Source organism: Hydra viridissima, unplaced genomic scaffold (assembly GCF_058129835.1).
Source record: "Hydra viridissima isolate aposymbiotic clone 2 unplaced genomic scaffold, HvirCarnegie_v1 scaffold_1, whole genome shotgun sequence".
Lineage (NCBI taxonomy): Eukaryota > Metazoa > Cnidaria > Hydrozoa > Anthoathecata > Hydridae > Hydra > Hydra viridissima.
The window spans coordinates 5,872,077-5,900,000 of NW_028324300.1; the positions used below are offsets into that span (position 1 = coordinate 5,872,077).

The following is a 27,924-nucleotide window of genomic DNA, read 5'->3' on the forward strand; positions in this document are numbered from 1 at the left end:
AATGTTTATATTTTTGGAACTCGGTGGAACATTTTTTTAGCTGATATATAAACCAAAAAAATACAATTACTTGCGACCTTTTTTTTAGAAAAGTCTTTAAATTTAAACAAAAAAATCAGACATTTTTTTTTCTTTTGAGTAAGTTTGAAATATATAGTGCCAAAAAATTATCTTCAAAATAAATATACACTTTTATTTAAATCAAAAATACTCTATTTTAGTTAAATAAAAATCTCCCATTATTCAGATTTCTTTGAAAGTAATATCAAATTTTTTTACTTCTTTTAACTATAAAATACAAAATAAAAATTTTATGAAGCAATTATTTATACTTTTGAAATAAAAAATTATTGCAATTTCATATTATTTAAAAAAGGACACTTAATTTGTAGAAAAGTTGTGAGGGGTTTATTACCATTTTCTTTGCTGTTTTGAGTCACTGTGCAACGCCAGCAACAATAGATAAATTGAAAGAGGATTTTAATAGGAAATACAACTAAATTCCTAATGGAATAATTTGCCACGTTTTCGACTCCGTTTTTTTATGTTAACAGCAATTTTTGGATTAAAATGAGCATCAATTTCAGCATTTGCGATGACTAAAAAAATTCTACATCATTAATTTGTACTTTTATCCTGTAATATATCAAAATATATACCATCAACTGGGGGGGGGGGGGTGAATTTGGCAACTGTTTGTGATTTTGTTTCCCTACAACTTATTTCTTTTGTTATTGTGTTTTTAATTCTTTAATTGAATTATCATTTTTATTGTGCTTTTATTACTTTTATTGAATTATTGCCTAATGCAGTTTTTTACAATTTGCTGATTGTAAGAAAACAAAAGTGCAAAACAAGCTAGAAGAGAAGGAGCAGTTGGCATTTGTACGATCCGATGGATCGTACAAATGATCGTACAAAACGCTTGGAGCTTGTTGCAACACTGAAATAACGATCCGATGGCTTGGAGCTTGTTGCAACACTGAAATAACGGAATAGAAGAAGGTAAATACCACGGGTCAACAATAAAAAAAATTTTTTCTTTCAATTTTGTCTTATTTTTTTGTTTTTGGGTGTTTTTAGTCTAAAATGACCAGTTTTTTGATTGGATGTCTATAAATGTAATTTCCTAATTCAATCTAAGAGAAAACTTCAGAGTTCCTCTGCAGTTTAGTTGAAATATTTTGAATCTATGAAAATCAAATGGTTTTAAACCAATCAGTATTTCAACAAAGAAAAAAGCGTTATAACAATACATGTATACATAAATAAGAAACCAAACAGGCTAAGAACTTCACCAACACTTTTATTAGTAACAAAGCTAATTTTCGTTTTATTTTGTTCATAAATACATTATTCACTTATTTTTGATTACTTTCTCAAATTAAAATTAACACAATTGTTCAACCAACTCCTTCATTTATACACAATTAAAGACCTCATAAAAATGCAATGTTATCTATGTTAAGAACAATTTTCGACTTCGTATTTTGATTGATATTAATAAATTTCATTGTTATTGATAAATCGATATTTTAGACTGTTCAATAATCGTGTTTTTCAATTTCATTTTTCCCTGACAAAGGTTTAAATGAAAAATTATTGGTTGCTGCTGATTCTTCTATTACTTTTGATGTTGCTCTTGTTGCAATTGTGTTTTTAAGTTTCGATGAAGGTCTGCTCGAGTCACTTTTGAAAGTTTTTTTCAATACTCCGCTTACGGTTTTTACATTATTCTTTTCAGTTTCTGTTTTACAATTTTCATTCGGTTTCTTGAATTGTGTTGGAGATTTTGAAGTAGCTTTGCTTGAACAGTTTGTTGAAGAGCTCGTTTTTTTGCTAGCATTTAGTGTCCTCGAACTTGCTTGCAAATCGTAAGTTGATTTGATTTTTTCAGTGCTCTTTAACGATTTCCCTTTCTCAATAGATTTCGATGTTTTTTCTAATAAGTTTGAAGTTGATAAGCTTTTTCTGAATGCCATGTTATTTTTAGAAACAGGTTTATTAGTTTTTGTCGACGCATAAGTAAGCGGTGAATTTTGTTTTGTTTTTTGGACTACGTTTGGCGGCAACATTTTCTTGTTAATGTTGTCAGCTTTTTTATTTTTAACAAATGATTCAATAATATTTTTATTTAAAAAAGTTTTTTTATTTGCAAATTCATTTGCTGATGGTGTAAGGTCTTTTTTCGTAGTTTCACAAGATAGTTTTTCAATATTGATAGGATCTAAAATTTCTTCTTTAAGTGGCGAGAGTTCTGCCGTCGTGCTTAGGTTATTTTTTAAGGTAAACTCGACGTTTAACGACGTTTCTCCTGATGGCACAGAAGTTGTTTCGGTTAAATGAGTAGTAGCATTTTGTGAAGAGGATACAAATGATGAAAGCCTTTGTTGGTCAAATTTATTTTCAGATAATTGGGTCCAATCAAGAGAAGCTGCTTTTTTAATATTGCTAACATTAGCTGACACTCTTAAAATTGCCTCTGAAATTTTTCTATCATCATATCTTTTTTGCTTTTTTTGCTCAATATAAGGATCTTTGCTGCACGGAGATCTAAAATATAAGTCCGGTGGAGAACGCGAGAGAGGAGGAGAATTAGAGCTGGTCGGAGAAAACCCTCCACTGATGTCTCCAAACAGATTTTGAAGATTTGGTGTTGACATAGCTAAAACAAATGAAAAACATTAATTTTTTATTAGAAAACGAAGGGAAAACGAAGGGGAAAGAGAATGCGAGGGGGTGGGGAGAAGTAGTGAAGAGAATACTTGAAGGGCTCAGTTGAAAAAAATTTGTTTGTGATGAACTTAATGCTTTGCATTTATGTACATTTTAACCTTAATTTTAATATTCTTAACTTTTAACATCTGTGAGCACTTTTTTTTTCTAAAGACTGCAGCTAAATTTATGGTATATTGTCATTGTCGCAAGCAAAACGCGTCCAAAAAACTAAATTTTACAGGACATACAAAAAAACTGTTGATTTTGTCAATATTATGGAATCAGCTATAAATCTTTGTGAATTCAATAATCTTGTAACAATACTTGAAATGTAATTAAGCTGCTGTAATGTTAACCACAAAAATGTTTGTTGTACTAAACAACAATTTTCATCAATGAAATAAATTTTGAAATTTTTTGACTCAAGTGGTGCATGCTTGTGACAACGACAATATGTGACTTTTTCTTACAATATAATGGTGTATATAGTTTAAAATGCACAGTTTTACTTAACCACCTAACTTTCGTGATTTCGCCTCTGGAACTTTGACACATGATTTGTTAGAATAGGTAGGTTTACGTTTGCTTGATAAAAAACCATAAAATTCCTTTTTGTCAAATATTTGCGGTATTGTAAATTATTTTAAAATTCAAATTATAATTCAAACAAAGGAATGCCGCAGATATTTCTTATTAATTTGTAAACAGACGAAATCAACTGGCAGAGGAATTAAGATTTTAAATATTGTGGTTAAGTCCTCCTTTGGACTAGAAGTGCAGCTTGATTTTCAAACACATATTTAGAAACTCTGAAGGTCGTTATAAACATTTGTTAAAGATTTTTTAATTACTGTTTCGATTAGGTCATGTTATTTTTGGTTTATGTTATTTTGAAACAAGTTCCATTTTCCGTAACAAGACGGGCAACTGTTAAGAGCAAACTATAGAACCTATTCACTTTAGCTTTCTCATTGAAATTTGGAATACACTCAAGGTTTCCAAGAATAATAGCTCCTATACTCAATATTTTTTTAAATTTTTGCTCTGTTTAAATGGGAAAAACTTTGGAATTATCTTGGAAGTATATTCACGTTTAAACAATTGGAATTAACTAATGGAAATGTGAAAGAATTCACAATTCCATTAACCAATTTTGTGATTTCACTTGGAACTTTAAAATTCAATTTTTTTAGAATTCAATTTTTTTAGAATTCAATTTTTTTAGAATTCAATTTTTTTAGAATTCAATTTTTTTAGAATTCAATTTTTTTAGAATTCAATTTTTTTAGAATTCAATTTTTTTAGAATTCAATTTTTTTAGAATTCAATTTTTTTAGAATTCAATTTTTTTAGAATTCAATTTTTTTAGAATTCAATTTTTTTAGAATTCAATTTTTTTAGAATTCAATTTTTTTAGAATTCAATTTTTTTAGAATTCAATTTTTTTAGAATTCAATTTTTTTAGAATTCAATTTTTTTAGAATTCAATTTTTTTAGAATTCAATTTTTTTAGAATTCAATTTTTTTAGAATTCAATTTTTTTAGAATTCAATTTTTTTAGAATTCAATTTTTATAGGATTCAATTTTTTTAGAATTCAATTTTTTTAGAATTCAATTTTTTTAGAATTCAATTTTTTTAGAATTCAATTTTTTTTAAATAGAAACTTTAACTATTATTAGAATACTAGAAAATAATTGCTGCATGCAGAGTGTCGTATCCATGTAGATTTTGTAGATTCACATTATCTTTATTTTTATAAAATGCAGAAAAATTATAATTAAAAAAAAGTTGAGATAATCATTTACTAAACTTTTACAATAATTATTTTATTCATTTAGTAAATAACACTTTAAAAATTCACTGGAAACATTGTAAAAGATGAAATGGTAGCCTCACTTATTGTATATCACACAAATACAGAAGTAAAGCACATGAGCTAATTTATAAAATATCACACAAGTACAGAAAATATGGTACATGAGATAATTATAAAATATCCAAGTAAAAAACGAATTATGGCTATTATTGATAGTCATAATTCGTTTTTTATATTTTATAAATTAATTTAAATTAAATGCAAACGACTAATCATATTTTAACATTTGTAGGATTTAACATTTGTACATTGGGTAATTACTACATCAAAATAAATCATTTTAAGATCTAGAACCTTTAATTATATTTATTCACTGCTTCATCTCCTTACCTTGATGCAAAAGAAAGGTTAGTGTAGAAAGTTACAGACTGGTAACATAAGTCAGAAAGGATTGAATGTCATCAAATTTAGCTTTGTTAAGTGGCAAAAAATTAGCAATCCCAGAATCTTTAATGGCTGATCTTAAACTATTGAATGATTTTTCTCTTTTCAATAAATCAAATAAATAAAATAGGGACCAGTCATTGAGAGAAGAGCTTTTGAAAAGCTATTCCTCTTAATCTTACATTAACCTCTGGAGCTCTAATAACTTTCTCCAGGCTGAATTAAAACTCCTTAACTTAAACTACAGGATTTTCATTCTCCTTTAAATTATCAGTAAGTAGGTACTCTACATAAGCAATGTTTCAAGGATCGTGCACAAGGATCGTGCTTTCTTAATGATATTTACCGTTTTGGAAAAGAAATCTGTCTTCTTTTTTTTTCTTTTTTAACCTACCTAAGTGTCAGTCATAAGGCATTCTGTTGTGATAAAGAACAAGGTAATTTATGATTACCTTAGTATTATGTAGCACAAGTTTTTTAAGAATCTTACTTTGTACCTGCTCATATTTCGTAAAAAGCAGATATCTATAAAAAATAAGCAACATTTCAAAACCTGCTGGAACATCAATTTAGTGTTGAAGAAATGATAGATATTATTTGGCCTCTATATAAGCAAAACTTTCAGGGTAGATGTACATTGAATTCTTGCCTGTAAATGTCATGTATGCAAATATTGTGTATTGCAAGTTGTTTCTTGTAGTATTCTTGTCCTATTTCAGTCACAGGGTTTGGCAGACTTATTGGCAGACTTTTTCTACATAATTTTTTGAACAGAATTTGGTAGACTTTTTTGGTTTGACAGACTTTTTTGAAAAATTAATTCAAAGTTTTTATAAAAGATGTTCTTTGTCAGATCTTAAAACTCTTTTGTCTGTTTTGAAAGGTTATCCCCTTTTTTTGTGTGTAAATTGCAGTAAGTTGTCACAAGAGTCAAAAATGTCTATAAAAGGAAAGCCAAAACTTATGTCAAATTCAAGTTTTAAAATATCTCTGTAAATCCATTTTTTTAAAAACTTTCATCTCTGGATGTTAATCTAAAAACATTCTGAACATCTTCGAAAATTCAGAACTGAGGTAGACTCTTATTCTATTACATCTAGCTTTTTATGATTCTCATGCTTTCCTCTAGAATCTAAGAGTGGTAGTGAAAGTTGAAAACTTTTCTTTTTCAGCGTGACTTCTTAATACCACGCTAGGCACAAAAAGCATTATTACAGATTTTGAGAAAAGAACATGAGTTGTTAAAAAAAAGCAGCCATGAATTTTATGTGGAAAACCATCTTGATTTCAAAGCGAAATAAATCAATAATATAATAATTAATAATATGATAATCAAAAAGATGATAAACTTTTTCGCTTTTTATGGTCAGCTAAGTCTTTAAATTCTTACAAAAGTCGCTGTTTCTCTCGTCGTCATTTTTTTTGACAACCATATACACTTCAGAAGAAAAACATGTATATGAATGGTTCTAGGGAAGTAACCAAATACAAGAGATTTTAATTCATTTTTGAAAAAATTTACTTGAGTAATTTTTCCGCTGAGCCCTTAAAAAACTTAAAAGTAAAAGAACTATTTTTCAGTAAACTTACGAATAAGAGCACGGATTATGAAAGTAATAAGATCACGGATTATGATGAAAATCATTCCGCTTAAAAATCGTTCTTATTTAGTTCGCTCAATATTTGAACATTGAAAAAAAATAATGAAACCAGGAGTTGATGTTATAAAACAAAGCACGCTTTTTAAGCGAACTTTCTATAATCGTTAAATAAGTTTTTACGCGTGTTTTTACCAGAATGATTCTATAATCGTTAAATAAGTTTATCTTTGTTTATAAATAAAAGGTGTACCTAAGTAAGAGTTTTTACGCGTGTTTTTACACGAATGATTCTATAATCGTTAAATAAGTTTATCTTTGTTTAAAAATTAAAGGTGTACCTAATTAAGAGTTTTTACGCGTGTTTTTACGCGAATGATTCTATAATCGTTAAATAAGTTCATCTTTGTTTAAAAATAAAAGGTGTACCTAATTAAGAGTTTTTGATTTTCTTTTATGATCGCAAAGGTTTTTTCACAGTATGAAATTTTTTACGAAGTTCGTAGTGTTACGAACTTCCTAACACTACAAACCTCGTATTCACGAAGTTCGTAGAGTTACGAAGACACATTTTATAATATTTACCCTTAGAAAACTTACTGAGTAATGAGTTTTTAGATTTAAAAAATGAAGATTTCTTCCGTGATTTATGTGAGCTAGGATCAGATGAGCATTGTTCATTGTTCTCTTTGAAACAGTCAGGGACTAAAAGGTAAAATTATCATGTAAACATTTCGAGAATGTAATCGATCAAATAAAATTATCATGTAACTATTTCCTTTGAGAATCGATCAAATAAAATTACAAAACGAAATTTTGTTTGCGTGCGTAAAAATTTTTCGATTAAAATACTTTTTTTAAAAACTAAAAAAAAAGTAAGAAATTCTTTTATACTATTAAAAAAAATTTACCAACTGAAGAAGACAAGTGAGTGATGAGGTAATGTTCTAGAGTATCCCAACCCCCTCCAATTCGAACAATGCAATGATTATTTAAAAGCTAAATGTAAATATCTACTTAAAATCAACTGAAGGATTAAAGTAAAATGAACAGTTTTTTAAAAAGCCCAACTAACCTGAAAAAAAATGAAACACGCTGAAAAAAAAAAAAGAATTTAAATATAAAAAAAAAAAAGTAAGATATCCTCTCACCCGAACAAACATCACTCGACCTAAGATAATATATTTCCCCTCTTTAAGTCTTGTTGCTTTTTGAATATTGTATGCTTCAATCAAACTTGTGACCTGATTGAAAGTTAATATTTCTTCATTATAATTTTATTGTAAAAACTAAGCAATTTTTAACAAAGCCCCCCCCCCCCCCAAAAAAAAAAAAAAAAATTAAGGAAAGAAATAAGATGTATTTAAGATTGGTTTTATCGCATTTAAGAGGGAAGGGGGAAGGATATGTGAGGTAGGGTAGGGTGAGATGGGGTAGAATTTTATTTAACATACCATTTCATCAAGTTCTGATTTAGTTACTGCGGCAGATTTTTTCCTCGGCTTATTGTCTGAAGTACTTGTCGAATTTTGAATGCTTTTACAAGTTTGTTGAGTTTGTTTTCCATCAATAGTATCACCGTTTTTAAAACTGCCTAAATTTTCCCTTGCTAATGAATCATTTTCAAAGTCTATGGTATCGAAACCAGAGTCGATTGATATAGGACTGGTGCTGCCGTCTAAGAATAAGAAATCTTATTATATTTGTAATTAAATATTTCGAATACATAGATATTTTTAGATGTAAGTGTTGAGGGAATCTCGCTGAAATACACATACTTTAAAGAAAGAAGATTCTTTAAAATTTCTTGCCTTTATTTTAAATAAACTTCTTGTATTTTAAAAATAGCTCTTTTCTTACTAGGACTACGTAATCTTATTAGCAATCTCATAAGTAACTTCGGTCAACTGGAATTTTGAGTCTGGGCTCAGCATGTATGATTGCTATATCTGGGCTCAGCATGTATGATTGCTATATCTGGGCTCAGCATATATAACTGCTATATCTGGGCTCAGCATATATAATTGCTATATCTTTCACGTAACTAATTTCAGTTTTAATGTTTTATTCAAAAAAGATTTTGTTTCGTAGCAATCAGAATGAAATTAGCAATTAAAGAAAATTTTTAAAAATACCTTATTATAATATTAATACCTTTATTAATAAAACAAACATTTTATTATGAACTTGAGTTTTTACTATGAATGTGAGTTTTTTTTGCGAGAAAACCATTTAAAACAGAAAATTGCTGTAACAGAATGAAAAAAAAAGCTTAGAAATGATTATTTTTAATCATTTTTCTATGATTTTATGGATTTTCTCGTTATAGCCCTCGTATAAAGTCTTCTATCATACTTTCGTATTAATGCTCGAAGTCAATTACATCTTGATATAAACGCTCCCTTGAATTCCAAATAGACTTCCACGTTATTTTTAAATTGGTCCAGGTGAGCATGTGGCAAGGAAAACTTTGCATATCACAAGTTTTTAGTTAATAACGAATAAGCTCATTGTAATTGTCTGCTCTGGTGTCCCCAAGAAAATTATTAAGCATTTCTTTAAGGTTGTCCCAGGCTTGCTTTTGGTATTTATTGATATTAAAAGTTGTCATTAGCCATTATTTTCTTTACTTCGGCTGTAGATAACTTTTAAAAAAAGTTCTTTAAATGTGTAAAAGCTTCAGAAAGATTTAAGGAATTTAAGGAAGATTTTTAATGAATTGTTTCATAAAGCCTTACTTTATATGCAATGAATCGATAAGTGCTTAGGCTCTACGATTGGTTCATATTTGATAAAATATTTTCTACTCAGTCCGTTAAGGCCATGAGTGTTGCTGGTGATTATTTAGTTCTGGAGCAGAAAATACAAGAAAATTTACAGTATTTGGCACTGCAAACCTCATGTAATTCTTTTCTCCCTTATATCAGTCTTAAAATAAAAAATGTCGTAGGCGACAAAAAAATGTTAAAAGTATTGTTTAAATTGACTTATAAGATAAATTATATCTTAACTCGTATGTTGCTTTTGCAGTAATATCATGAGAAATGAGGCATCCAGTTTTTAAACTAGTTTTGAAGGAGTAGTTTAGAACAAACTTCATAGGCATTACAAAAGTTTGTTGCGAAAGTATTTTTTTTTACCTATTTCCCACACTTACTTAATAAAACAGGCTTCTCCATATATAGCCATAGAAAAAAAAAAGAAATATTGTAAAAGGGACAGAAGCAATGTATACTACCAGACGTTGTATATAAGTTGGTTTTAAAAGTGAGTACAGCCTATGGCATTAAAACAATCGAAGCAAATCGTTATGTGCAATCAAACTTAATCATTTAATTGTTACTACCATTTATACATAATTTTATGATGTCGTAGAGGTACTTTGGTATATTTATTTACCATAATTACCATTCATTATAAATAAAAAGAAGCAAAAAAATAAAAAATAAAAAAAAAATAAAAAATAGTTTAGATGTTAATCTTTTGAAAACTTTAAATTAGAGGTCACGTTTTTTGTTTCATTTTTAGTTTTTCTTAAACTAAGAAATTTCTTGTCAGGATTTTAATTCTTCAATGTTTTAAAAAAGCTGAAAGTCGGTGATTTTGAGTCAAGGCTTTTGGCTGAAGAGACAATTATGGCCCAATATTTTTTGCCATGATATGGCTCGTTCTACATCTTTATAATATCTTTTCTTCAGAACTTCAAATACTTTGTCGGCCATATTTGAATGAAGCTTTTCCTACTAAAAAATCTTGTAGTGCAATATCTCCGAATGGTTGTGCCAGATTTGAATTATTTTTGTGAGAAATATTCCTAACTAGTGAAACTTTCAGCATCATTTTTTTTAAGTTCAAAATGATTCCACAGTGTCGTTGTCTTTGAAAACTCTCAGCCTCCTTCTCTTTCGTTAAAGAATGAGTAACGAGAATTTATTTTCAGGAGGTAGAACCTTTCGCATATTTTTCAAAACTAATGTTTATCCTTGTATAATTTTTATGTTTCTAGAATCTGTAAAATACCCGTTATTTTAAGAAAAAACAAGCGATGATTAAAGGCTAACTTTATAGGGTAATCTAACGTCACATTTTTTAAGTAGCAAACTTATTCAGTACTTTAAAAAATTTATTCAAAAGGTTTTTTTTTTTTAATATGAAAACCTGAATAATTATTTTTCTTTAATATGAAGACTCGAAGATGCCAGCGAAGAACCATTTGATTAATTATTCTAAAATAGTTATTTTCATTTGCACAAATTTTACTTGTGTTAATTATTTGTATTGTTTACTTTGTCTTACAAAACATGAAAAAATAAAAAGCAAGAAAGGTTTATACCTGAAGTCACATCAAGACGTTCTTCTTGTTCGATTTCTTGTTCCAGCTGAATTAGTTTTGGCGGTTCAACTCCCCACTTAACTCCTAAACGCGCAACTTCCATCAAGCATAAAACAATTTCACGCGCCCCTTCTCGAAGACCATCCTGCTCTGTTTTTTCAACTACATCATTAGACTCAAACAAAAGAGGGTCAGGTATATTATGATGACGACACCACTTTAAAAAAAGTTCGACGTTTTCTCGACTCATAAACTGACCAATTTTACCACGGCATTTTATTCGTGGATGTATTACAATATTGAAAGTTCGAAGCGGCATGTTATTTCTACTAGCATATTCATCAGAATAGCTTTGACATAATTGTGAAAGTTTGCATAACAAAACACCGTCTTCTAAATACTGAAAAAAGAAGCCGGAGTCAATTTTTTCTTCTGGAAACAACCGCGATAGCCAATCGCACTCGTCCTCAATCAGTGTAAATAAAAACTCGTTTTCCTTCTCCCAGCGAGCAATAGATTCGCGAGAACCAGACTTAAGTTTTTTGAGACCGCTTTCTCGATAAGTTATAGTTTCAGCTACTTCAACAAGTTCAGTTAAACAAGGTGTAACGGGACTTGATGTAATTCCTTTACGCCGCTCACGCCTCAGTAGAGCTTCACTTGCACTTTCTTGAGTGTGTCTTAATGGTGACGAAGCGTTAATATACTTAACACTCGCTTTTGATTCGTCAAACGAACTCCGGCGAAACGAAGATGGGTGAGCAGTAAATAGACGGTCTTTAATTCGATATATCGGGCTTTCAAGCGCAGAATCCATATTTATTCGTAATTTGAAAACGTGATAAAACTAAAAATATTGATTAAAGTATATTTGATGATGAGATTTTTTTAAACTAAATTATTTCAATTTTTTATTTTACGAAATATCGTTACGAACGTGTTGCATAATAGTGTTAAAAAGATAAACAAATCCTGACCCAGCAAAAGTTTTTGAAATCTTAGCAAAATAATGGCAAATCATTTTTAGGTGGAAGAATTTTTAAGAAATACTTTTACGAAAATTTGAAGACGCAAAATAGGCGATGTGCTGATTAAATACTAAACGTTATTATATCGGAATTCCTCACACAATTTGTTAGGTTCATTAAAAAATTGTTAAAATTACCAAATTAAGTTTTTTAAAAAAGTTATAGACGTTTTTTTTGTTGACAAAACGCAGAAATAAAGTAATTATATATATATTGAAAATCCTCAAAATCTGCTATTTATTAATATGCATGAGTATGTATGAATACCGAATTAAATACAAATTTGCAATGTACGGATAGATTACTGATGTATGGATGTATTATCGATGCAATTATTAAAAATTTTTTATCCATAAATTAAAGCAACGTTATTCATAAATAATAAATCTCTGTCTATAAATAAAAAATCTTTATCTACTAATAAAAAACTATATCCATAAATACTCAAATTGAAAAACTTTATCGTAGAAATCTTTAAAAAAAAAATACGCGTGTAAGCACAAAGAACAAGAGATATCACTTTATTATAAACTTAAAAACTTTTTTGATGAAAACAATAAAAGTGCGAGCAATAAATATTTGTTGTGAAATTAAGGTTTTTTCGCGAATTCAGATCTTAATACAAACTCCGGCACAAACCGTCGCGATAACATGTTTACCATTTAAAAATTCTCTTTAATATCTATTTTCACCGTGTAAAAATCGAAAAAAACCGCATCATTTACCTACTTCCGTCGTTTAAATTTAAGTCCAGATTCTATCAACAGTATGCGGTTTATCGCAATATAAACAATAATAGTAAAACTGTATGATATATTAAATCCGTTTGAAAATACGTATTAGTAAGCCAAAAAATAAATACAAAGGTCGTTTTAGTGAACTAAAAACATTACGCGAAAATATAATTAAGTACAATCAATGCCGATAAATACGAACAGTTCAAGTTAAAGAAAAGGTTTGATAATGCAATAAAATTCATTTTAATTTCAGAAATTCAGTTCAAAAATTTAGCCAATGTGTCGTCATTTTTTTTTATGCACAGAATTTATTTTGTAAACCTATTCAGGAAAGAAAACTTTATAATGTTTTGTTTTCTAACGATGATATTTTAACATTTTTTAAGATTGCTTCAGTTTCACTGAGTTATTATCTGGCATATTATATTGCATGCATATGGCTATTTATATTGCATGCATATGGCTTATTATATTGCATGCATATGCCTTACATACACAAAAAAAACTCAGATCTTTCAAGCACAAACATTAACGAATGGAAAGTTCGCTTAAAACATTTACAGTTAGTTTATGATTTTGATTTGTGGCAGAATAGTAAAAATCAAGTAAGATAAAGAGATAAAATATTAATTCACTGTTAAAATATCTAATAATTAGAGAATGAAGGTTAATACATAATTTTTAATTCAGATTGAATGCCGGAAACAAATAAGAATATACAACACAGAGGCTGCATTAATTAAATTCTATAAATAAAATCGATTGTTATACTTGCTGAATAAAATGCAGAACTAATAAAAATGGTAATGGGTAAACTGCTAACCACTTTTGGATGATCCTTTGGTTATTAATGATTCAGTTCATCTCATGAGATTCGCATAATCATAAGAATAACTATTTGCAAAGCAATTTTCAAATTTTCAGTTTGCAGCTTGCACGTTCGCACTCACTATAAAGAGTTATTATTAAAATAAAAAGCAAGAATAAAAAGTGATTCTGCTGCATCATTTGGCTTTCTTTTTTTAACAAAATGGTTGATTAATATTCTCTGGGAAAATCCAAGAAAAGATTATCTCTTAACTCAATACTTCAAGCTGCTCTTTTAACAGTGCAAATAAACTAGATACAACTTTACTTTTGCTGATGCACGCCTCGCTCACCCAACCTCCCCCCCCCCCTCTTTTTTTTTCTATTGCAGATTATGAAAGTGACTAAAGTAAAAAATATCCTAATTGTTATTTATTTATTTATTTTTTTTTTTTTATTGGAAATTTAACTCAAACAATTTCTTAGTATTTTGCTGGATAAGAAATAAAAACTTTGGATATAAGGTTTTTCCTAAAATTGAGTTAAATATCCAATTTTAATATTGCCATCTTGAACTTTTAAAATATTGGGCCTGAGCTTTTAATACGAGCCTGAGCTTTAAGATTGAGTCTAGCTACGCTGTAACTTCAACTCTCTTAGTAGTCAGTAATGTAACTGAATTTACAGTATTGAGAATAATACTCCATCGGTTATTTTTTCACCTTGAAAATAGTGACTCGTATCTTTTTAAACAATCACACGATTAGTTTTGAAGAAACACAACTGACAAAAAAGGAGTGACACGTCAAGTTTACACAAAAAGTAGTTAAGTCTGCAACTCATGATTATAAACTTAAAATCTTGTAACCTTTTTTACACAGCTTTTTGCCGAATCTTTTTAATGGTGCTGCTGCTATCGCATTAAAATTTTACTGCTTATCGCACGGAAGGTTGCATCTTAAATAAATCATGCTCTAGGCAAGAAAACAAAATACTCGACAACACAAAATACATTTATCCATATTGTTATTTTAAAATCTGAGACTAATTTCAATTAAGAAAACTTAATCATTAAATACTACAGAGGAGATGCGGCCACTTTTAGTTTAATACTTAAGTTTTGTTTGATTGATAACAAAACTGAATTTAAATGTCAAATATACAGTAACAATCTCCACCAAAAGCATAGCTTGGTTAAATGAGAAAAAATTTTAAATCAAAATTGTTTTTTAATGAATGAGCTAATCGTTTTTAATGAAATAACAGTGGCACAAAATTTACAACTTTACCATCGATTTTGAGTTTTTTTTTCATGAAATACGAGAAATGCTCTTAAATCTGTAAGTATTTGTACATGTTATATATTTGTTATAAATTGTTGTATATTTTTATATATTTGTTATATATTGTTATATATTTTTTATATATATTTGTTGTATTATGTTATATCTAATTAATCTAATTAATCAACTGCAGATTGTGATTTTTAAGGCAATTTTAGGATTAAATCGTTATATCGTTAATAGCTAAAGCAAACGTTAATAAACCAGAGCAAACGTTTTAAGTATGTGTGAAGTTAGTTAATGGAAGTGAAAGAGTTATTTTTTACAAAAATTAAAAACTAGTGCTAGTTACATTTGCAAGATGTAGTTGTTTGAAATAAAAAATAGTTTATTCATTTTTTTTTCACCTTAGGAAAGCAATCAGCATTTCAAGTATTTTAACTCAATTTTTCCTTAAAAACATTAAATCTCTTCACCTCCATTTTTTAATTTTGCGCATTATTTTAAAACGTAATAAAAACGTATTACTTTCATAATTAAAGGTAATAACGAAATAACGTAATACATTCGTTTTATAACGTAATGTAATATATTCGTTGTTACGACGTAACAAAAGTAATATACGTAAACTTCCGTTCTGATGCGAAGTTTCAAAATAAAGATAAAACAGCGTTACTAAAGAATGCTAAAAAAGAATTAGAGTATTTTCTGTTGATCAAACCTAAATATGAATACGATGTTTCTTCATAATCTGCAATAATAACTAAATAAAAAGGGACGAGGGGGTGCCGTAATAAAGTAGTGCTATGAAAGCTAAATAATGAATGAAATTGTATAACAACAATTTCAACTCTAAATGAGTTAAAATCTCTAAATGAGTTAAAATGGTTTATATACATTTTAGGACACTCTTTTATAGTCGGTAATGTAAAAATGGGTTGCGAAAGTAGATAATGACAAACAAGGCACTTTAAAACATAATACGTCAACTTATTATTTTAATTTCAGTGTTATAACTTTTTTATCACAAAAACCATTCTTCGAAACCTAAACCACAAGATAAATATCATTCTCCAAAACCCTTTTTAAACAAAATCCTCCATATATACTACATGTGATTCATACTTCAAAACAAAATTATCCAAGTACTACATGTTATTTCTTTTTCAAAACTAGAAGCGCAACATTAAGATGCGTTGAATCGAATTTTTTCTAAACAAAACTATTAAATGCCGTTTAAAAACAACCAATCAAAAATTTAAGGAAATCCGCATAACGTTTTTTAAACAAACTTTATTAAATAACAGCATGGATCAGCACGTCAATAACCCATAACTGTTAATGACTTTTTTGAACAAAAAGTTGAACTGCGTTAAGATTGTTTATAAAGTTCATTTCCTTAAACCTTTAAATATTTTTAACCAGTATTGGATCTATGGGGTACCCTTTTAACCTTGGCTACACTTAAAAAAAGCAGAAGAAAAAAATCGTAAAGAAAAACTGTCAACTGTCAAAAGTACAAGTAACAGATACATAAAGATTTATATTGTTAATTTATTCATTACAAAACAATAAACTGATATATTTTTAATTTATTCATTACAAAACAATAAACTGATATATTGCACCGATTCTTGCGTAGTTTAATATATGTATGATATATGCATATATTATCTGTTATGATTGATGTTTATTTAATATATGTATGATATATGCATATATTATCTGTTATGATTGATGTTTATTTAATATATGTATGATATATGCATATATTATCTGTTATGATTGATGTTTATTTAATATATGTATGATATATGCATATATTATCTGTTATGATTGATGTTTATTTAATATATGTATGATATATGCATATATTATCTGTTATGATTGATGTTTATTTAATATATGTATGATATATGCATATATTATCTGTTATGATTGATGTTTATTTAAGTCTTTAGGAGATCCTTTTACAGTTGAAAGTGACAATGCTGGGATTTTGTTTAGGCTTTCCATACTGTTGTCGACACAATTGATTTTATTCATGCATCTTAAAAAGAAAGTGAAAGGCTGCAGAAAATGATAGGTTTAAGTTTTATAATTAGGATAGGGGTTGTATACTTACTATTGTCTTGAAAAACATTCTTACCATGGTTTCAAGAATTTTGATTTTACCTGGAAACTGCTAAAATATCCTAATGACAATCAAAAAACAATTGAACGCAGAAAATCTGTTGAGTCTTTTGAGAAACCGTTTGATACTTGGTCCTGGCAAATATATCAAATTAACAATCTGAAAAAACATCAATTATAAAGTTCCACTATAGAGTAAGAATTTTTGTTAAACCGATTAATGCAAGAGACATAACATACAGAAAAAATTGCGAATTTGCACTTTTTTAGCCCTTTTTATGAGGCAATATAGAAGAATCCCAACAGAAACCTAAAATGAAGATGAATACCTAATTTTTATAATTGAAAATGTAATAAAAAAACTAACTTTGCTGGTGTTTTGAAACCTTTACATTATATTATTATTAATTGGGCTAAAAACTTTCCGATCGGATATAATTAGCAATAACTCACGGCAGTTTCGTAATGGAACTTTATTGTGGGCATGCGCAATGACAAATAATTTTTCGATTAGATTTTTAATAAAGTGTGCAAAACGCAAAGAAACTTTGAAAAGCCTTACTCTAATTACTTAATTTAATACATTTTTTTATAACAATGGTATGTTAAATTTTTTTTTTAATAAGTGTTTATTATTACTAGCTTTCAAGAGAGAAAAATGTTAAACAAAAGAATTTGTCAAACTTTTATAAGATCTAGAACTTTGCCTATTTTTTTGGTATGAAGTTTAAGTCAGTGATTTTTTTGGTATGAAGTTTAAGGAAGTCAGTAATTTTTCATAAGTACTTTAATAAATTTTTAGAGAAAATCTGGAACGATTAATAGAAAGAATTAAGGTATTTAAAGAGTTTGTCAAAGTTTGAAGAACCGTTTTTTTTTTTCTTTATATTTTTAGAATTTTTTCGCCAAAAAAAATACGTTTTTCCCTAAAATTTCCGTTTTGTTATACTGAACAAGATGTAAAACGTAAAGAATAAAAATTAAATTTGTTTAATTAATAAAATAAAATATTCTTTGCTGTTCTAATACCAGGAATTGAAATTCAAAGTATAAACTATTTTTATTTATTTTATTTGGAAATATACAATATATAATATATATAATAAAAATTTCTTACAAAAAGCATTGAAATTAAGTTGTATTGTTATATTTTGTTTATACAATTCATCTGAAAACCTTCGCAAAGCTTTTCTTTTTTTAATGGTTAGTCTGATTTTCAAAGCTTCTGGGGAGTTTTTGATGTAATATTCAGAAAGAATACTTTTTAATCGCTGTGCTCGTTTCATATGGCAAAAGATGCTGTTCATATTATTAAATTCAGCATGCATGCTTTCTAAACTTTGCTCTCCATAAGTATCGAGACCCAAACCCCAATTTCTTATAAAATCAACACAATAACTTGCATTTTTGGCATAATGGACTCATTAGGCCATGTTTTACAAAAGTAACTCATTAATTCTTCAATGCCTCTTTCTAATATCAAAAAAAGTAAATAAATAAAAGAACGTAGAAAACAAACAAAAGAATAACTACGATAACCCTTACAAGAGTAACTTAAATGAGAGTAAATTTTAATGAGAATATTACAAGACAATATATTAAAAAAAAAATGTAATTTCACCCTATTCTGAAAAATAATGCATTCTTATTAATGATTTCACTTGAATTCATAAAGTTGTATCATGTCGCATATCTGCAGAACAAAACAACAGATTTATCATTCAAATCCTTTGCCTCATAATGAACATCTGTATCAATAAATCCAAGATCGCATACTATCTTAGGTATTGAATTGCAAAGATCTAGGACACTGTTTAGCTAATAAATAAAGATAATTTTAGTGAACATTTACAAAATTAGCATTTAAAAACCTTTATGTATTTATGAACTTATGTATTTGAGAAGATATTTATACAATTCATGTTTACAAGTATGCAGAAATATGGATGAAAGAACCTGCAAAATTTTATGCACATGGTTTCCCATAAAACATTTTCCATAATAAGTTTGCCTTTGAACATTAAGACAACATAGAACTTGATCAAGTTTATTCACAATTGGTCCATGAGATTTTTCAAATGTTTTGGATCTTAGTTCTTCTAATATAAACAGGTATATATAAAAAATTATACATTAATACAATTACAAAAAGTATATATATTATACAAAAAAATTATAACATGCTATAATACTTAAAATGCACCTACCCTTGGTCCTCTGGAAGGAAAGGCAAAAGAGTTTGATTCAGAGTCAACTAGCTTTTGCTTGATGACATACAATGCAGCATCTTCTACAATCCGTGGTAAAGCATCATTTTCTTTTAACAAAAATAGATCAGCAAGAATTCTATTAAGTCCATTTGTAGTTTTTTTTGCAAATCTGATTCTGCAATAACTTATCACCAATACAATTTTCTTCATGTAGTTTTTTAAGCTCATTTTTTTTAACTGTATATTTTAATTTGCATTCCTTATTGCAACCTAAATGTGCTCTATCATTTGTATTACATTAACAGAATTTAAAATTGTATTTAACAGAACAGTTATGTTTTTCACAAATAAACCATTTTGCTTCTGTTTCCAACTTTCCTTCAATCTCCTTAAACACACTGAGCAAAACAAATGTCGACACTCTTCGTATTAGTGGCTTGTACATGATGCTGTTGCATAACTTACATATACATAATTTTAAATGTGGATTTGATACAGGTTCAATATCAATTGCATTTTATTGCAAAGTTGAATTTTGTATATTATCAATTAAGCTGATTATGATCAGCTTGATCCCTCTCTTTTGATTTTGTTCCATGAAACATGGTCGACCAGGTTTTAATTTTTCAACTTTCCTCCCAGAAATTTTGGGAAAACAACAAAAACATTTATTGGCGCATGGTAATGGCCAGTTGATTGCTTTAACACTGGTGGTTGAACCTTTTTCAATGTTCCTCAAAATGGTATGCATTTCCTACAGATTTTGTGTGAGTAAACTTTTTTATTGTCAATACTGGTGTTTACATAAAATGAATTCTTGATTCTTTCAGAATATTTACTCACATCAACTGAGTCTTTCATTATATCTTCTCCACATATTCAACAGATAAGATTTAACTTGGTTAAATGGTCCATGTTTACAAAATATCTAAATATAGCAGTTATGTAAAATGAATAAAAAAAGTGAGGAAAAAAAAAAAAAATTTTAAATTAACTTTAAAAAAAGGACAATAAAATAAAAAAAACAAAAAAAATTTTTCAACTACAGAAAATTTGAAGAATTTGAAATATTTTTGAAAAATTTGAAGACTTTTTCAACTACAGAAAATTTGTTTCATTACAATATAGCTAATTAAAAAACTAAACATTTGAAGAAAAATATTTTACCTTTTGATTAAAAAACTTTTGTTGAAAATCTTGATTATAACAATAACGCTTATAATTTAAGGTTGTATCTGAAAATCTTGATTATAACAATAACGCTTATAATTTAAGGTTGTATCTGTTAACTCTGAAACAAATCGCTACAATTTGGAGGAAATTTGAAATATCAAACATAAAAAAATCCAAGTTAGAATAGTTGAGCTCCAGAAAAAAGTAATGGAAAAAAACTAGACATTTTTTCATGCTTTGCAGTTGTTGACTGCGCATGTTTAGAATCAAGTTTGAAACTGCCGTGAACACGAGAAATACTTAACGAATTAATTTCAAATTTTTTTTATAATGATGTTCTATATACATATATTTAACTGATGTTTTACAAATGCTATCAGTTTATCAGTCCAAAATGAGTAAACAATTGAATAATCGGAAAAAATTCTTGGAAATTTTTCTTCAAAATCCTACCGACTCACATTCAAAAGTTGCAGTGTTGTCAAAAGTTGCTAAATCTTCAGTTGGAGATGTATTGAGGAGATACAATGAGACATAAACTGTCAAAAAAAAAAAAAAGAGAGACGGTAGAAGGAAGAAAGGTTTTGTTGAAAAACACAAAATTCAATTAACATGATGTTTAACATGATGAAAAAATTTGGAATTAATTTCTCGAGTTATTGCTAATTGTGTCCGACCAGAAAGTTTTAAGTCCAGTCGATATAAAAAAAAGTATTTCGCTCAATATTATGAAAATTATGCGTTGGCGATGCCCTCTTGAACGTTATCACAACAATTATATTTTGTTTTTATAGTTAAAAGATTTAATCAGAAGTTACAAAATATTATTTAGGTTTGCCAAGTAAAATTTGGGTGTGCTTTATTGGAAAGGAACATAACACAAACATCGTAATTAGGCAAAAATGCATTATTTCACAAAGAAAATAAAATATATGAATTGTTACTTAAATTTTATTGCTGCTGGCTCATTATTCGAATAATACTTATTAATATATTCTGAATAAAACTCTTTATGTTTTTGAAAAAAAACAATTTCCTTTTGATAAAAGTTAAAAAGGTACAACTTGATTTTATCTTTAAAATTGATTTTTACTTCAAAAAAAATCCAAAAATAGCCAAATAAAAGTGTTAGCGATTCTATCTTTCCCACATTTTACAACGGATTTTAGCCAACGAAAACGAAAAAACTCACAATAATTATTATGGAAGCTCTTAGAAATAGCTGCATTCGTCAAGTAGAACGTTAAAACCTATTCGGCGTTGTCCCAAAGAAGATGACGAAATGTTCTCTGCGGCATTCACATTTGCTTGCTTAAATGACTCAAAGCGAGGTGCTTTACCATCTTCTAAAATTATAGGAGGTGAGTATTCATAGGTAATTGATGCACTTGCATCACGTGGATCTGTTTTTTTATGAGAAGTTAAATCACTATTATTATCGAGTGTGAGACCACTATTTAATAACTCTGAAGAAACTAATTGTCGAACTTCGTTGACTCTCGTATTAAAATATTGCGGTGGGTGATGCATGAATAGGAAAGAACATTCAGAAGAAGGTGGTATAGCGTAGTTAATCTCTTGCTGTCGTTTCCGCGCCATATTAGCTAAAATACCACTTGCTTGGATTTCTAAAAAAAAAGTTATCCAATTTCATATATGTATTTAAAAATCTTACATCAATATCTCATCTTTTAAAAAAATATTTGATAGTGATAATTAAAGTAATCACCACGATGTATCTTAATTTTATGTAACAAATTCATGTAAACTAAATCTTATATCAAATAATTTGTTTATTTATTAACAGTAATCTGTAATGTATATATTTTACAAAGAAATTATTTACAACTTCAAATATATCGAGCTCTATAAGGTATAGAAAAAATAAAAATGAAAGACAATGTAACAACAAATTTAAAAAAATGTCAAAACTAAAAATTCACAAAAGTTATGATAACTTGATTGTTTTCATGCTTGACTATTACTACTAGAAATTGTAATAAGTTCATGATAACCCCTTAGCAAAATATTAGTATACTAGTTGGTCAGTACCCAGGGCTGCCCGGGATAAAAAAGAAAATCTTTAAAATACACTTAAAAAGATATTAAAGAAAAGTCAAAATTATGTTTTTTCCTTATTCCTTTCCACTTGTAACAACTTTTGCTAAATACACTTTGTGAGATTTTGCCTCCTTGGGACTTACCATGTGTAGTAAATAAGGGCAGAGTCAGGGTAAAAGCAGGACATCCTAGGGTGTGAGCACAATACCGTGAAAATTTTATTATACAAATCTACCGTGGTGAACAACTTTTTGTAAAGGCACTTGGTGAGATTCTGCCTCGTTAGGGTACCCTGTGTAGTAAATCAGGGTGACCCTAGTAAATAAAGTACCCTATAGGGTCAAAATTTTTGGACAAAAAGTAGCCAATGATCTTGCCCTGGTAAAATAAGGGGTCTGTGCAAAAATTGTTAATAATCGGATCAAAACTGTGGATTTGTATAAAGTACACACCTAAATACATACAAACTTTGGGTTTTATATATATTAGATAATCTGTATTACATTTTTGTTCTTTTAAGTCCATACTTAGCTGATATGAGCTGAAACTGAGTTACACAAAATGTCCTGCATTAAGGCACAGTGGCACCTTGAAAAAACAGAAAGCAAAATAATGACCATTGGACTAAAGTACATTGGATCTGAATTTATAAGAATTATCGTTTATAAAGTTAAATTCATTTACTGAGCTGATTCTTTAGATCAGCCGTGATCGAGTTCAGATGTTAGATTGCTGAGAATTTTCTTTAGACATTAAATATCTAACTGCTCCAAATAGAGCAGATTTTGTTTTTATTGTTTATGCTTGTAATTAAGGAATTTGCAAGCGGTGCCATTGTGCTAAACAACAACTGAAAAATTATCACATGTTTCTAAAAGAAATACAGGACCACCAAATTAGAAAATTTTTGACTGTATGTGTATATTTTTTTCATTAAGCTGAGAAACAATACAATCATCACAATTAATTAACATAGATTGAATGTCATCAAAGAAAAATATATCAATATTTTACCAGATGAGTTAAATGTCTTTAAGAATGACATTTAACTCATCTGATAAAATATTTCGAAATGGTTTTTCGTATTTTGTTTGGTGGTGCTGGTAAACAAATTGATAGTATATTTTAAAAAACAGATGATGAATTTAAGCTCACTGTTTTTCTACTGCTCACGGTGCATAGGAACATGCTCTAAGACCTTGCAACACGTCCACCAGAATTTTTTTTTTGATTATCATCAGAAAACATTTCATCATTTAAAAAATGTAAGAGACAACTTTTTTTTGTGGAGGCCTGGGGAGAAATCGCATATTTTAGGAGAGTGCCCAGATATTTTTTTGTTCAAGAGAGGTAACTAAGAAGCATAAGGCACACTCAGATTTCTAGTATGTTGATACTGGGGTCAAATGAGGATAACTTGCAAAAGATTAGGGTAATTGGAGCTAAACCAACCCCACCTCAACCCCTAACTGCCCCCTTCCTAGATCTACGTCTCCTTTAATCATAAAATTTTTCTTTTTGTTCTATCATAAACTAGATCAAAGTTCATCAACAGATTTCAAGTTTCATCAAAAATCTCTTTTCGTTTAAAATTTATAACCATGCAAAGCTTAAAACTACCCTCTATTATCCCCTGAAAAAACTTCAAATGGTTTTAATTTTGAAACAAAAAAAATTTTTAATGTAATTTAAAATCTGTCAATGAATTTTGATCTAGTTTAATGTAAAACAAAATAAAACGAGTTTTTAGGAACCATACCCTAGGAGAGGGCTATTAGGGGTCGAGTAGGGTTTGCTACAATCACTTATTACCATAAAAAATAAATTTCTGCTCTTTATGGTTCCATTATGATTGATATTTACACTTCAAAATCATACTAAAAGTTTGTTCATAGGAGGTTTAATATTTTATTTTTTACAAACTACATTCCTGCAAATAGAAAGCTACTTTAAAATTGCTTGAAGTTGTAAGCAACAACAGTGTTTTTTAACACCTCTATATAGTTTGGGCTGTGCTCTACAACTTTTCCCATTCGCAAAAACTGATTGAAACCTGATGAATGGATTCAAGAGCCTGTTTGGTCCAGTAACCTAAGCTTATAGAATATAAGAAGTACAAAAGAAATGCAGGTTTATTTAATAAATATTCGTCCCATTTTGTGCAAATTTTACGATTCAACTGTTAAAATAGAATATTTAATTATTAATATTACAAACAATTTTTATCAAATTTAAAAATTATTTATTATACTGAAGACTCCACCTTTCATGTCAATGAATTCAATAATATGTTGCTCAACTATTAGGGGTGGGAGTTAAGGTTAGTTTTAGTCTAACTAAAACTAGATAAATAACTTTTTAGCGTAACTAAAATTAGTCGACTAACTTGTAAGTCTTACTAGATTTAGTCGACTAACTTTTTAGTCTAACTAAATTTAGTCCACCAACATTTTAGCGTAACTAAAATAAGTCGACTAACATTTTAGTCTAACTAAAATTAGTTGACTAAAACAAGATTTAGTGCAAAAAAAAAAATTGAATAACCAATACCATGAAATTATACAAACATATATTTGAATTATGAAAAATAAATCAATTTAAAGACATTCATCAAAATTTATTGTTTTTAAGAAATTTAAAATATTTAATATAATTTGTAAGAATTAGGTAATAAAATTGTTTTGTTTGTACCTAGTATTGCCCCAAATTTTGTTTTATTGAACTAAATAAAAATTAGTTTGTTAGCAGAACAACTCTGTCAAAAACAGCTTATATTTTATACACAAAACATGATAAGTTACTAGCATTTTAACAATGATTTTTAAATGAAAAACAAAATTGAGAGTTGAACAAGATATATTCAATTACACAATAATGAAATAATAAAAAACATTAGTTTTTTCGTTTTTGTTGGCTTAAATCCGTTGTAAAATGTGGGAAACGTTGCCTGTTTATTGCCTTATTGTTGTCACTGCAAATATCTGTGTTTTTATGAGTGTTGAAAGAAATAAATTACGTATTATTACCTCAAAAAAATGATTGCAGGTATTATATAAAGGAAATCCAAATATGCTTCTGCACATAACACACCATTCATAAACATGGGACCATTTTATTTTTATAAATTGATTTCACAAAATTTCAGGTGTCTATGTTACAAACCTTTCTCCAAACACCTGGAAAACTCTGAAAATCGAACCTTAAAATAGATGCCCTGCAGATAAAAATTGTAACTTACAGCAACTTGTAATTAAAAACATGGTGCTCAAACCACTTCACAACTAATGCATAACGAGATTTTAAAAAAGTATTTTTTGGGTAACAGTAACAATATATTTTTCGCAAGTTAAAAATTTAGTCGACTAAATTCAGTCAGACTACAAAATTAGTTGACTTATATTAGTTACGCTAAAATGTCAGTTGACTAATTTTAGTTAGACTAAAAAGTTAGTTAACTAAATTTAGTTTGACTGAAATGTTAGTTGACTAAATTTAGATAGACTAAAAAGTTAGTCGACTAAATTTAGTTACGATTTTTTTAGTTAAGCTAGTTACAATTTTTAGTTTTGGTCACAACACTATCAACTATGTATACCTTCAAAGAAATTGTAGGATTTCTATGGCTTGTAGAGCACTCCTTTAAATCTTTGACATATGTGGAGCTTAATGATTTTCTAAAACAACCATAGCACATTTTTTCAAAATCACTAAGTACCTTAGTGTATTTGACAGTGGAAACTAAAAGACAGATATCAGTTAACAAACTGTAACCCACGCTCCTTGTTTTCAAAGAAATTTTTTTCAATTTCTTTTAAAATTTCGTCTACAACACCTAGCAGTATATGTAGGCCAGGAATATTTACAAGATCTAGTATTTTTTTTTGTTTTTGTCACCTGTTGATATAAGGGGATTAACAACATTTGTGTACTTTTTGCTTTTTTTAAATTTACACCATCAGCCATCCATCAGTACAATCTACACAAAGATCCTAAGGTATAACAATCAGCTTTTTTATTCTAAGGTATAATGATCAGCTTTGATAAGTTAGGAGATGATGTAATGCAATAAGGACAAGGGTGCTTTGATGTTGCAGTTTGTTTTCCAACCATTTGAAGCAAAACATTTAGATCTTCAGATAATGTGTAATCTAAGGAAGAAATGTTCAACTTATCCAAAATTAACTGCAAATTATGGTATCTTTTGTTCAATGAAGGCAAAATGGCCAATATAATAGTTTTGTGGACACCTGAATCTTTAAAATATTTGCTCAGTTTCTCTGGAATTTCAATATTTTCTAACTTTGATTTTAGGGTGATTGGCAGAGTAACTTTAAAGAATCCCTGCCCTCCATCTACAAATAATTTGATACCAACATTATTTGTTTCTTAGCTTCTGTGATGACGTATCATTGCTACAAGCTCTTCAATGTAATTGCAATACACAATAGGAGTATCTTTTTCTACCAACTATATATCCATAAAAAAACAAAATGAATGATATAGATTGCAATAATTTTGGTAATAGCTTACTTACCTATTTGCTTTCATTTAAATCTAATAGCAATAGGAGTTTATCAACATTGAATTATTTTTCAATCATCTCGTTGTTCTCAATCAGTTTAATATTAAAGCCAGATTCCATACTTTTCCGTCCTGTCTCACTTCTAATAAATTGTGCAACTTCAATCATGTTGCGATTACTTAGAAATTGTAATGAAGTTATTACAAAAATTGGCAATAACAAAATATTTTTAAAGTACTTTTAAGTAACAAAACCTTACCTAGCATGTAGTTTTAATTGAAGATTGTTCAATTTATCTAAAGAAAAGTAAAGTTTCTTAACCTCAGTCTTTCCGAAAGAGACAGTGAGTTGCCTTTCACTAAAAGTTTTCAAAGCAAAGGTGTTCCCTGCGTCATTTGTGCTTAAATCTTAGATAGAACTGGACAGAACTCTTCCTTGCATTGTTGGGGATGTTGATTTTACAATGGCAGTCAAATTCTTTGGTCTTTCTAATTTTGCAATTTTGACATTTAAGTCTTTCAGCAAACTTATTTGAAACATCTTCAGCGCCTTAATAGGCAAGTTTTCCTGACACACATTCAACCATAGGAAGCAATATTTTTTCCATTTTTAATTTGCGTCCATTTTCAGAAATAAAACATTCACATTTTCTCCCTCTGATAACTCTGCTATTCAGGTCTGAATTTTATAGCATATGTATGGCAATTATAATAACCAAAGTAACATAACTAAACTTTGACTAAAGTAAATATAGTTATATCATCAATATATATACATCATACAGTTATATCATCAATATATATACATCATACAGTTATATCATCAATATATATATTATAACATCAATATAGTTATAATTACTTTTATAACACAGCTGTATAGTGAAGTAAAGATTAACCCCTGTAAGCTTTTTTCTACATTTTGAGCAAACCATGGTAGATAGGTTAGGGTTATCAGCTGAATAATCTTTTCAGAATATAGTTTTGATAAGGTTTGAGTAGTCATTTTTCTTTTTATTTAAATTCAAATATGTTGCTTCAGCATTATTTATTGGTCTTA

The 27,924-nt window shown here is 28.3% G+C and overlaps 2 protein-coding genes and 1 pseudogene across 7 annotated transcripts in view; all 3 read right to left on the bottom strand.

Annotated features, from left to right (window-relative positions):
- Positions 1-1,207: 1,207 nt before the first annotated feature.
- On the bottom strand, positions 1,208-13,843 carry LOC145187381 (uncharacterized). Of its 4 annotated transcripts, none has more exons than XM_090095125.1 (7): positions 13,500-13,843; positions 10,912-11,758; positions 8,033-8,256; positions 7,730-7,822; positions 7,490-7,577; positions 7,179-7,283; positions 1,208-2,665 (listed from the first exon to the last, which is right to left on the bottom strand). In XM_090095125.1, exons 2-7 carry the CDS (start codon positions 11,726-11,728, stop codon positions 1,545-1,547), a joined length of 2,448 nt encoding a protein of 815 aa, XP_089951251.1. In that variant the 5' UTR covers positions 11,729-11,758; positions 13,500-13,843; the 3' UTR covers positions 1,208-1,544. The 4 variants fall into 4 exon arrangements, with proteins under 4 accessions (XP_089951251.1, XP_089951263.1, XP_089951258.1 ...); XM_090095137.1 differs by lacking the exon at positions 13,500-13,843 and adding an exon at positions 12,665-12,745; XM_090095132.1 differs by lacking the exon at positions 13,500-13,843 and having other exon boundaries at positions 10,912-11,796.
- A 3,999-nt stretch (positions 13,844-17,842) lies between these two features.
- On the bottom strand, positions 17,843-20,024 carry LOC149893055 (uncharacterized; annotated as a pseudogene).
- A 1,273-nt stretch (positions 20,025-21,297) lies between these two features.
- LOC145187445 (aryl hydrocarbon receptor nuclear translocator homolog) overlaps positions 21,298-27,924 on the bottom strand; it is a 45,511-nt gene continuing 38,884 nt past the window's right edge. For all 3 annotated transcript variants that reach the window (XM_090088291.1, XM_090088283.1, XM_090088297.1), the window contains exon 18: positions 21,298-21,910. In XM_090088291.1, coding sequence (XP_089944417.1) covers positions 21,495-21,910 — 416 coding nt within the window. In that variant the 3' untranslated portion in view covers positions 21,298-21,494. The remainder of the gene's footprint in view (positions 21,911-27,924) is intronic.